This window comes from Lipotes vexillifer, unplaced genomic scaffold (assembly GCF_000442215.2).
Source record: "Lipotes vexillifer unplaced genomic scaffold, Lipotes_vexillifer_v1.1 scaffold785, whole genome shotgun sequence".
NCBI classification, from domain to species: domain Eukaryota; kingdom Metazoa; phylum Chordata; class Mammalia; order Artiodactyla; family Lipotidae; genus Lipotes; species Lipotes vexillifer.
Window position 1 is genome coordinate 797,709 of NW_006791778.1, and position 12,519 is coordinate 810,227.

Sequence of the window (12,519 nt, forward strand, 5' to 3'; positions counted from 1 at the left end):
ATCAAGACAGTATGGTACTGGCACAAAAACAGAAAGATAGATCAATGGAATAGGATAGAAAGCCCAGAGATAAACCCATGCACATATGGTCACCTTATCTTTGATAAAGGTGGCAGGAATATACAGTGGAGAAAGGACAGCCTCTTCAATAAGTGGTGCTGGGAAAATTGGATAGGTACATGTAAAAGTATGAGATTAGATCACTCCCTAACACCATACACAAAAATAAGCTCAAAATGGATTAAAGACCTAAATGTAAGGCCAGAAACTATCAAACTCTTAGAGGAAAACATAGGCAGAACACTCTATGACATAAATCACAGCAAGATCCTTCTTGACCCATCTCCTAGAGTAATGGAGATAAAAACAAAAATAAACAAATGGGACCTAATGAAACTTCAAAGCTTTTGCACAGCAAAGGAAACCATAAACAAGACCAAAAGACAGCCCTCAGAATGGGAGAAAATATTTGCAAATGAATCAACTGACAAAGGATTAATCTCTAAAATTTACAGGCAGCTCATGCAGCTCAATAACAAAAAAATAAACAACCCAATCCAAAAATGGGCAGAAGACCTAAATAGACATTTCTCCAAAGAAGATATACAGACTGCCAACAAACACATGAAAGAATGCTCAACATCATTAATCATTAGAGAAATGCAAATCAAAACTACAATGAGATATCATCTCACACCAGTCAGAATGGCCATCATCAAAAAATCTAGAAACAATAAATGCTGGAGAGGGTGTGGAGAAAAGGGAACACTCTTGCACTGCTGGTGGGAATGTGAATTGGTTCAGCCACTATGGAGAACAGTATGGAGGTTCCTTAAAAAACTACAAATAGAACTACCATATGACCCAGCAATCCCACTACTAGGTATATACCCTGAGGAAACCAGAATTCAGAAAGAGTCATGTACCAAAATGTTCATTGCAGCTCTATTTACAATAGCCCGGAGATGGAAACAACCTAAGTGCCCGCCGTCGGATGAATGGATAAAGAAGATGTGGCACATATATACAATGGAATATTACTCAGCCATAAAAAGAAACGAAATTGAGCTATTTGTAATGAGGTGGATAGATCTAGAGTCTGTCATACGGAGTGAAGTAAGTCAGAAAGAGAAGGACAAATACCGTATGCTAACACATATATATGGAATTTAAGAAAAAAAAATGTTATGAAGAACCTAGGGGTAAAACAGGAATAAAGACACAGACCTACTGGAGAACAGACTTGAGGATATGGGGAGGGGGAAGGGTGAGGTGTGTTAGGGCGAGAGAGAGACATGGACATATATATACTAACAAACGTAAGGTAGATAGCCAGTGGGAAGCAGCCGCATGGCACAGGGAAACCGGCTCAGTTCTTTGTGGCTGTCTGGAGGGGTGGGATAGGGAGGGTGGGAGGGAGGGAGACAAAGAGGGAAGAGATATGGGAACATATATATATGTATAACTGACTCACTCTGTTATAAAGCAGAAACTAACACACCATTGTAAAGCAATTATACCCCAATAAAGATGTTAAAAAAAAAAAAATGGTCAGAAGGGGCTTCGCTGGTGGCACAGTGGTTCAGAATCCACCTGCCAATGCAGGGGACACAGGTTCTAGCCCTGGTCTGGGAAGATCCCACATGCCACGGAGCAACTAAGCCCATGCACCACAGCTACTGAGCCTGCACGCTAGAGCCCGTGAGCCACAACTACTGAAGCCCATGCACCTAGAGCCCGTGCTCTGCAACAAGAGAAGCCACTGCTATGAAAAGCCCATAGCCCCCACTTGCCACAACTAGAGAAAGCCCACATGCAGCAACAAAGACCCAACGCAGCCATAAATAAATAAATAAATAAATTTTAAAAAAATATTTTTTAAATGATCAGAAGATCTGAATAGACATTTTTCCAAAAAAGACATACAGATAGCCAACATGTACATAAAAAAGATGCTCAACATCACTAACCATCAGAGAAATGCAAATCAAAACCACAACGACTTATCGTCTCGCATCTGTCAGAATGGCTATTATCAAAAGAACAAGAAATGACAAGTGTTGGAGAAGATGTGGGAAAAAGGGAACTCTTGTGCACTGTTGATGGAAATGTAAATTTGTGCAGACACTGTGGAAAACAGTATGGAATCTCCTCAATAAGTTAAAAATAGAACTACCATATGATCTAGCAATTCTACTTCTGTTTATTTATCTGAAGAAAACAAAAAACACTAATTCAAAAAGATATATTCACCCCTGTGTTCATTGCAGGATTATTCACAATAGCCAAAATATGGAAACAACATAAGTGTCCCTCAATGGATGAATGGATAAAGAAGATATGGTATAATGTGACCCAGCAATCCCACTACTAGGTATATACCCTGAGGAAACCAGAATTCAGAAAGAGTCATGTACCAAAATGTTCATTGCAGCTCTATTTACAATAGCCCGGAGATGGAAACAACCTAAGTGCCCATCGTCGGATGAATGGATAAAGAAGATGTGGCACATATATACAATGGAATATTACTCAGCCATAAAAAGAAACGAAATTGAGCTATTTGTAATGAGGTGGATAGATCTAGAGTCTGTCATACAGAGTGAAGTAAGTCAGAAAGAGAAGGACAAATACCGTATGCTAACACATATATATGGAATTTAAGAAAAAAAAATGTTATGAAGAACCTAGGGGTAAAACAGCAATAAAGACACAGACCTACTGGAGAACAGACTTGAGGATATGGGGAGGGGGAAGGGTGAGGTGTGATAGGGCGAGAGAGAGACATGGACATATATATACTAACAAACGTAAGGTAGATAGCCAGTGGGAAGCAGCCGCATGGCACAGGGAAACCGGCTCAGTTCTTTGTGGCTGTCTGGAGGGGTGGGATAGGGAGGGTGGGAGGGAGGGAGACAAAGAGGGAAGAGATATGGGAACATATGTATATGTATAACTGATTCACTCTGTTATAAAGCAGAAACTGACACACCATTGTAAAGCAATTATACCCCAATAAAGATGTTAAAAAAAAAAAAAGAAGATATGGTATATATAATGGACTACCATTCATAAAAATAATGAAATCTTGCAACAACATGAATACACCTTGAGAGTGTTATGCTAAGTGAAACAAATCAGAGAGATAAATACTACATGATTTCACCTATAAGTGGAATCTAAAAAACAAAACAAATGAACAAACAAAATAAAATAAAATAAAGCTCATAGAAAACAGATTAGTGGTCAACAGAGGGGAGGGGGATGGGGCAGGCAAAATGAGTAAAGGGGATCAAGAGGTACAGACTTCAAGTTATAAAATAAATAAGTTATAGGATGTAAAGTAAAGCATGTAGATTATAGTCAATAATATTGTATTGCAAATTTGAAAGTTACTAATAAGTTGTCTTAGAAGTTCTCATCACAGTAAACAAAAAGATTTTGTAACTGTACAGTGACAGATGGTAACTAGATTTATTGTGGTGATCATTTCACAATGTATACAAATTTTCCATACTAAAAAGTAAAACAAAACAAAACAAAAAATAGCCATCAACTAACATTTATTTTGTGTTAGCTTAATTTGGATTAAGTGTTTTCTACTGGGTTTTAATTTCCTGCTTCCTCTGTATATGTTTGGCCTCAGCAAACTATGCTAGAAAAAATTTGAGTCATTTCTCAACCTCTAAGTATAGACATATGAACACCCCCATATATACCAATTGACAACTGTGACCCAACCAGCTTCCTTGGAGCACCGACCATAAAACTGTCCTCAGGAAACCAAGGGACTTCTGAACTCTAGAGGAGAATTTCTTAATCATTTCTGTGGCATGGACCCTCATGGACAATCGGGTGAAGTCTGTGGACCCCTTCTCAGAATCACGCTTTTATATGCATAAAATTAAATACTTAGAATGAGAAAGGAAACCCTTTGTAATTAAAGGGTTATCAAAAAAATTTTAACAAATTTTGATAAGGTATATATGTGCATCTTTATTAACACATTAACAACAAGATATCCTGTTAGGACTAATAACTTCCATATATTTCAAAGTAGAAATGAGTTTAAACCATATTTCAAGATCTCTGCAACAATTACAATACAGTAAGAAATACATATGTCTATTAATGATAGTTACAGGTACTGTGAATAATACTGTGGTTTGTTTCCTACACCATAATGGAAGGAACTGTTAAATTTCAGTTAGAAGTTGGTGAAAATAATTGTGTAATTTTTTCCCCATCCAAGTTCACAGATTTCCCAGATTTAGAACCCCTGCTCCATAAACAAAGGTCTGGAAGGATATACACCTTGGGTGGGGTGGCACAAAGGAGAAGAGCAAAAAGAATTTTTAACATTTTCAAATCCTATATTATTTGATGTTTTACAGAAAGATTGTATTCATGTATTACTTGTGCAAAAAGCATAGTATAGTCCAGACTCCAGATCAAAAGCTGCTATTGCTCAGAGAAAAAGAGAGCCATCAGATGCCAGAGCCCTTCAGCCTCCTCCCACCTAGCCCCCACTCCCAGGTAGAAACACCATTTTTTTATCATTGCCTCACCTTTAGCACTTTGACGATGAAGTCACAATCTTCAGTCTCTCACTCACAGGATCCCATTGGTTGTAAGACAGAGATAGAACCAGCCCCTAGTTAAAGGACAGGATTAGGTGTGTTTCTGGCATCCTATATTTATTCTGATAATATATGTATATTTCCACCAAAATACTGGAACAATAATTCAGTTCAATAATGGACCACACATCCACCCTTTATAACATTGTTTAATGAGAAAATGCTTTCTAGATTCCGAATATCTAATGGTTTGCGAAAGAACATTTGAACTTGTACATTCATAAACTGAAGATTCCTGGCATTTATTAAATGTCCAGAGTGTTGGTCAGCATGCTGGATTTCTGAAATTGGAGGTAGAGCAAGGCAATAAGTAGTAAAAGATTCCTTTTGTGTAAAAGGAACAATCACTACCTTTTAACAGATGACTCTTTGCTTTCATTAGGAATAAAGATGGCTGCTGAACTAGTAGAAGACAATTGCATCAGCTTTGTGGAAATGAAATTTATTAACAATACACTTTACTTTGTAGGTAAGTTCAAAACCGTAGACCAAATACAGGGTTTAGATAAATGTATTCAACTAGAAAAGATGTTGTAAGGTGAACTCTTAAGTGACTTGTTTTTTGTCACCAAATTCCATTGTAACACTAATGACACACTTCTCTTGAAAAAAAAAATACTGGATCTCTAGAAATTAACCGTAACATATCCAAGGTCGCAGCACCTTGTCCTGACACATGTCCTGGCACTTAGTTAGTAGTAGCCTACTCACAAGGTGGCTGCAGGTGCATGTCATGAAAATCCCAGAAAACTGGATATACGATTTCCCAAAGCAACCTGGCAAATTACGTAAGAGATACATATCTGAAATCTAGAGTTCTGTGAGTTATACCATTTTATGTAAATACATTTGACAAATGAAAACAGATTCTTATGATTAAACTTCCTTGGGCAGTTTGGTTTCATTTGAAAGCTTCATAGAAAGTTCTTAGGTGACTTTCCATTGAAGCAATAAATGTAAGAGTAAAATCTATCATTTTATAAAATTTCTTTTTGGCTACAAATTTCAACTTATAAACCCTAGATTTAGGTTTTATATCTAACATACCTGAGATCACACTAAGTCTAATTAGCTTCACTTTATGGGACCTTTTGGATGATTATATTATATTTTTATGGGGCCAACAAAAGCCATCAACAGTAAGACAGGGGTTAAAGAATGCAGAGGGGCAGAAAAGAGTAATAAAAGAGAAGGGTAAGAGGAAATTGAGTAGAAATATAGAATTTAACATATTTTGTTTCTCTTTTTTCCCCTTTAGCTGAAAATGATGGTAAAGTATAAATTTATTTCTCTTTCTTTGTAAAAATAAATAGCTACTTGAGTAAGCATCCTACCAGCACATCCATATCACCATTCTCAGCTGAAAAACTGGTACCAATCTATTTGAGAAGCTAATATTCCCTCAAAGGAATGTGGACTCAGTAGCACTGCCTTGGAATAAAGATGACTATCAGGGAATTTCTAATAAAATACGCTTCTCTACATCTTGGGAAATTCTCAGCTATTAGAATCTACAAAGTAGACCTTGCCTGTTACATAGATCCTGAGATTAGCAGAAAGTCATGGATTCTCTGGAGTACGTAGGAAAAGGGGTTGAAGCATGAGAATTGTTGTCCAAAATCAGGAACATCTACCTTCTTCAACCTTCCCTCTCAGAAGTGCTCTGAAAAGAAGCCTGGGAGGCTCCCAGGGTTCAGAGAATTCTGGAAGTAGAGGAAATGGGGGAAAGTAGAGCAAACAGACCTATTAGGTTGAGTCATTGTCTTCCTAAGTAGATGTACCCATTCCTTGTCCTGTTGGCATTCAGGGAGGATCATACACATATAAAGCCTATGATCCTCTAACGCAGGGGTCCCCAACCCCTGGGCCGTGGACCAGTACCAGTACCGGTCTGCGGCCTGTTAGGAACTCAGCCGCACAGCAGGAGGTGAGCAGAGGGTGAGGGAGCGAAGCATCACCTGCTGCTCTCCATCACTCGCATTACCGTCCGAACCAGCCTGCCACCCAAACCACGGCCCCGGTCCATGGAAAAATTGTCTTCCAGAAACCAGTCCCTGGTGCCAAAAGGTTGGGGACTGCTGCTCTCACGGACCCCCAGATTATTAAAGGTCATTAGTTTTTCATACTTTTCCTTAAAAAGCACTTTCTCCATTCTTATGGTGATCCTTACTGGACTGGAAATATACAACAGGAACTTTTGAAAAATACTATTCCTTCCAGTTTCTTTTCCAGATTTATTGAAATGTTATTGTCATATAGCTCCTCATGTTTCTTAAAGATTGCCCTACTCCCATTTATTTGATTCAATAAATATTGGCATCTGTATCTCTGGCACTATGTTAGGCCCTACAGTACAGTTGTGAGCAAAACACAGTTCCTATAGAGAGAAGCAGGCACATTAGGGAGGCAAATGGAATGTGGTATGTTAAGTGTTATGAAGGCACAGATGCTATGGGAGCACATAGAAGGGCACCTAATTTAATCCAGTAGATTCTGGGAGGGCATTTTGAAAGAGGAACAGAATTGAAGAGTAAATAGGGGTTAGCCAAGAGAAGGTATTCTGTGCAGAGAGGAGAACACATGCAAAGATCAAGATATGAAAGAAAGCATGGTATGTGTGAGGAATTAAGAGTAATTCATAATGGGAGTAGAGTAAGAGTAGGAAAATGATGAGAGAAGAAAGATAAATAGGGTGCAGATTGAGAAGATTCTGTTATTCCAAGATATGGAATTTGGACCTTATCTTTGGGGCAATGGTGATTCATTAAGCACAATATGTATGATCTAGGATACAGATTAGTTTGCTGTAACAAAGAGATCCAAAAATACAGTAACTGAATAAGGTAGAAAATATTTCTCTCAAATATGAATCCAAGTAGGCAGTTCAGTATTAGTATGGCTGGATGCAGCCTGATGACGTTGGAATCTAAAGTTTCTTCTGTCTTCTTCCATTCCATCATCCCTAGTTGTTGAACTCATTTACATACTTGAAAATCATCATTACACTTCCTGGGTCCATATCCCAGCTAGCAAGAAGATGTTCAAAATAAGAGGAAGACAGGCCCACTCCTTTTAAAAGCTCTATTTAGAAGTTGTAAACATCAAATCCACTCATACTCCATTGACTAGAATTTAGTCATACGGCACCAACTGCAAGGAAAATACGGAAAATATAATCTTTATTCTGGGCGGCAGAGTCATTCATTAGAATTCAAAGATAACATGATCGTATCTCTGAATTTTAACTTTAATGAAAATTGAATTTTAATTCCTTCTGGCTTCAGTATAAAGAATTGCTGTGGGGGCAAAAGAAGAGGGGAGGGGAATGCCAATTAAGAAGCTATTATTGTAGTCCCTATAAGAAATGATGGCGATGTGAATTAAGGTAGGCACAGTGGGGTACCATTGAAGAGCTGTGGATGGATTTTAGAAAAACTTGGAAGAATCAACAGGACATGGATTTGGAAGGGGATGGAAAGAAAGACAGAAAAGATGATGCCTATGTTTTTTCACGTAGGCAATTTATACCATTAAGTGAAATAAGAAACGCAAGAGGAAGAGCAGGGTAGAGAGGTTTGCAGGGCAAAGAGGAAGATAGATGATGAATTTATTGATGATGAATGATGATATCTGTGGAACATCCTAATGGAGATGTCCAGTAGATTCTTGGACATGTGGTTCTAAACTCAGGAGAAAATATGGGGCTGGATATATGGATATAGGAGTCATACATACAATAGAAATTACATCTGAAGCTATAAGAATAACATGACAAATCAGAGGAAATGTGTAGCATGAGGAAGTAAAAGCCAAGGACTACACTCTGAGGAATACCTACATTTAAAGGATTCAGTAGAAAGAGAAGCTAATAAAGAACAGAGCAACCAAAGAAGAAGAAAAACAGAGAATGCCACAGAATCCCAGGAGAGCATTTCAAGACAGAGATAATAGGCACTGTGTTGAATTTTGTAGCCTTGAAAACCAAGAGCCAGAAAGTATCTATTACATTTAGCAACAGGGAGTTTGGTGATCTCGGTGAAAGCAATTTGATTGAGAAATAGAGCCAGTGAGGAGAAGCTTGCAATGAGTAGAAGGGTGAATAGAAAGTGAGGAAATGATACATACAATTCTTGCCAGAAGCTTGGCTGTTAAAAGGAGGAGAGAAACAATACTAGCTACAAAGTGGGTTTCTGTTGATGGAGGTGTTTTAAATCTCAAAATGTAAAGCCTTATGTCTTTCTGATTATAAAAATAATTTGTTTATTATAAATAATCCGGGCAATGAAGATAAGAAAATAAGAATCTAAAATATGAAAAAAACCCAAAATATTCATTTCTATCATTTTGATGTTTTATATATATATATATATATATATATATATATATAATACTATACCTAAGCTTCTTTTTCTAGTTTAATACACATGGACATCTTTCCATGGCAATGAATAATTACAATTATATTAAATTCATGATAATTCATAGTAAGGGCATATGAAAATTTATTTGATCAATTCCCAATTGATGGACATTTAAGTTATTTCCAGTTTGTTTTTATTATTAAAGTGTTCCCATAAGCATTCTTGTAGAGAAATATTTACACATTTCTCTAATGTTTCCTTAGGATAAAATCCAGGAAGTAGAATTGCTGAGTTGATGGAAGAGAGGGAATAATTGATAAATCAAGGTTTAATTGAAAGTACATGCAGAGCACAAATGGGGTTAACCTTAGGTAGCAGAAGATACACCTTTTTCACATGTCCCTTGGGACAAGAGTGTAGAGAAAATAACAGGTGATGCCATAGTTAAGTTTGTAAGTGGAGTAGCAGGAAATCATTTGCTGAAAGTGAAAGAAGAGGTGATGAGGCAGAGATCCTGAGGAGAATGAAAAAGGCTTGAAATTGAAGCTATGGACTATGGAAGAGAATGCTGAACTGGAAAAGAAGTATTGACAAGTGATGTGTTTGTTATGGCACCAATTTGCACATTTGTATGATTGTTTACCAGCAGCGCACTCAGCAGCCTGGTTTAGAGTTTTGTAGTAAAAGGCAAATGAGTTTGGGATTTAAGATACTGGCAAAAGTGTAGATAAAATGATGAACCATGAGGTCCAGGCTGCATAGAGAAGAAAGAGAAGACAGGAAGAGGTTAGATAGGAAGAAAATGTAAGAATCAGGAAGACTCAGTAAAGTGGAAGAAAAGTATACGAAAACTAAAAGGATAGGAGATTGTGGTCAAAAGTAGGATATTTGAATTTAAGATTTCAAAAGTAGAGTGGTTCTGAGTGATAACAGGAATCAAGGTATGCCCCTGGAAGTGGGTAAAAAAGCACTGTGCAACTTTACCTCAGCTTTTATAACAGAAGATAGCGGTTGTTATTGAAAGCTGGAATATATAACATGCCTATTTGTAAATTTAGAAAAAAAAGATGATTTTTTAAATGAGATTTCATGTGTGTCTTAGAAGACCTGGAATCAGATTACTTTGGCAAGCTTGAACCTAAGTTCTCAGTCATACGAAATTTGAATGACCAAGTTCTCCTCATTAACAAGGAAAGTCAACCCGTCTTTGAGGATATGCCTGATTCTGACTGTTCAGGTATTTTTTTATATACATTTGTAAACATGGAAATGACAAGCTACTTCTTCCCATTCCATTTAACTGACTACATTTTCTGTGATAGACCTAGTGCCTATATGAAAAGTCATGGTAGTAGTAATTTCACTTACAAGAAACTTTATAGGGCATCCATAATTTTTAGTTGGGCTGAAAAATTGATACAGTAAAGATAGTGCTGGGGTCATGATCTTTGAGCCTACATTTGGATCACCATCCCTTCACTGTAATTGCATGAACTGTATATGTTGTCCATTGAGTTGGATCCTTAATACCTGGTGGTTATAGCTGAAATTGCTGATAACATTTTCAGAAGTCAAAATTAAATATAAATATACAAGCACTTCTAATAAGTCTGTCTTCCACCAGAAATTTAGAGTGCCTTAGAAAATGAGTAACTTTATTGTGCCTTCCAAGGAATGAATTTCAAATAACAGAGTTTAGGCAGAGTTGAAAAAGTGAATGATGCACTCTTGAAAAATGCTGAAAGTTTTACCTTAACAGATAGAACTTTAATATTCTATTTAGCATTTAAAAGCTAAAGACAATCTTTTAGAATTCAGAATATCTCTAAAACACTTTAAAAGTTGCAGCATTTGTATTATAATACATATTTAAATGTGTTTTAAAGGATATGTGTGTCACTGTGTATAAGTCTCCTTCTGCTACATGGCTGAATCTCAGAGTGTGGGATTGGTAATGGTCCTATTAAGAATTATCCTTTGGCTAATTTCCCTAAATGCTTATTTGGAAAAATTCTTCTAACTAGTGTTCTCATTTGTGAATGTTTATTTTAGATAATGCACCCCAGACCATATTTATCATATGTATGTATAAAGACAGCCTCACTAGAGGTCTGGCAGTAACCATCTCTGTGCACTGTAAGAAAATTTCTACCCTCTCCTGTAAGAACAAAATTCTTTCCTTTAAGGTAAGACTGAGACTTAATTTGTTTTAGTTATACTGATGTGCAAAATTAGAAAACCAAAATATCCCCAGTCCAACCTTTTGTCTAGAATAAGAATAGCAAGAAGTAGAGAACCATTAAAATAGACAGTTACTAAAAACTGTCAAGCTCTTTAACCTACTGTAGTAACATCATGGTTTTTCTGAGCCTGCCGTAGAGAGGAAGGGGATCAACACTTGTTTCAAACCTAGGTCTTCTGAACAATCTATAGATAAATAATAATACAGAATATATATATAAATTATCATGTTTAAGAACTGCATGTCAGGGCTTCCCTGGTGGCGCAGTGGTTGAGAGTCTGCCTGCCGATGCAGGGGACATGGGATCGTGCCCCGGTCCGGGAAGATCCCACATGCTGCGGAGCGGCTGGGCCCGTGAGCCATGGCCGCTGAGCCTGCATGTCCAGAGCCTGTGCTCCGCAACGGGAGAGGCCACAACAGTGAGAGGCCCACATACTGGGGAAAAAAAAAAAAAAAAAAAGAACTGCATGTGACTTTCCAGAGTAAGTCCTGCTACACAGAATGAAGTTACCTGTTCTTCTGTAAACCCTCTACTTTGTAAATTATGATGATAATATTTTAATCCCTAATTGTTTTGTTCCTACTTCTTAGCCTAAGTCTGAGTTAGGCTACAACCTTCAGCTTTCAGTTGATGTATGTTATTTTTAATGTTAATCTAAGTGAACAAAATTAATAGGATCTGTTGTAAAAGCAATGGTATAATGTATCTCAAAGCCAGGTATAAATTATTTCTGACCACTGCTTTTTTCTCTATCCTCCATCATTATTTTTCTCTATTTTTTCCATTATTATTAGATAAACAACCATTAACTATAGATATGGGTTGACCCAGAAAACTTTCCTCCCAATGAAAGCAGGCAGGGTATGCTCACAAATTGGCAGTGTTTCAAAGGTGCATCCCATGTCTTGAAGACTTTCTGAGTGGGGATTTGCCAATAAATAACCGCAATAAAGATCACCCATTTCCCACTGAAAGTTAGAGTATGACTTTCGTAGACATGCCAAGGGGCAACTTGGGAGGAAGGAAAAAGCCACTCTAAAATGTAATGCATATAAGATCAGTATATCTGTAACAAATAGAGCCTCCAAACAAATCCCTTAGCCATCCCCTTCCAAGCAGAGTACCACATCTTCAGGTGACAATTTGGAGTCCCTGCTCCCTGACCTGACAGGTAGGAAGCTCATTTATTGTAATGGCGTTAGAAGCCTAGAGGTGGACAGGCAGGGTGGAGAGGATTAAGCATGTTGTTTCTTAGCAACAAAATCAGAAGGGAAA

The 12,519-nt window shown here is 37.4% G+C and overlaps 1 protein-coding gene across 3 annotated transcripts in view; it reads left to right on the forward strand.

Annotated features, from left to right (window-relative positions):
• Positions 1 to 12,519, forward strand: part of IL18 (interleukin 18) — a 30,284-nt gene that overhangs the window by 16,250 nt on the left and 1,515 nt on the right. The window contains exons 2-5 of one of the 3 annotated variants that reach the window (XM_007464636.1): positions 5,023 to 5,109; positions 5,899 to 5,910; positions 10,104 to 10,238; positions 11,054 to 11,187. In XM_007464636.1, the coding sequence (XP_007464698.1) occupies positions 5,031 to 5,109; positions 5,899 to 5,910; positions 10,104 to 10,238; positions 11,054 to 11,187 (360 nt within the window). In that variant the 5' untranslated portion in view covers positions 5,023 to 5,030. Of the gene's footprint in view, positions 1 to 5,022; positions 5,110 to 5,898; positions 5,911 to 10,103; positions 10,239 to 11,053; positions 11,188 to 12,519 lie in introns of those variants that run through there. The other 2 variants (XM_007464637.1, XM_007464638.1) reach the window with 2 other exon arrangements.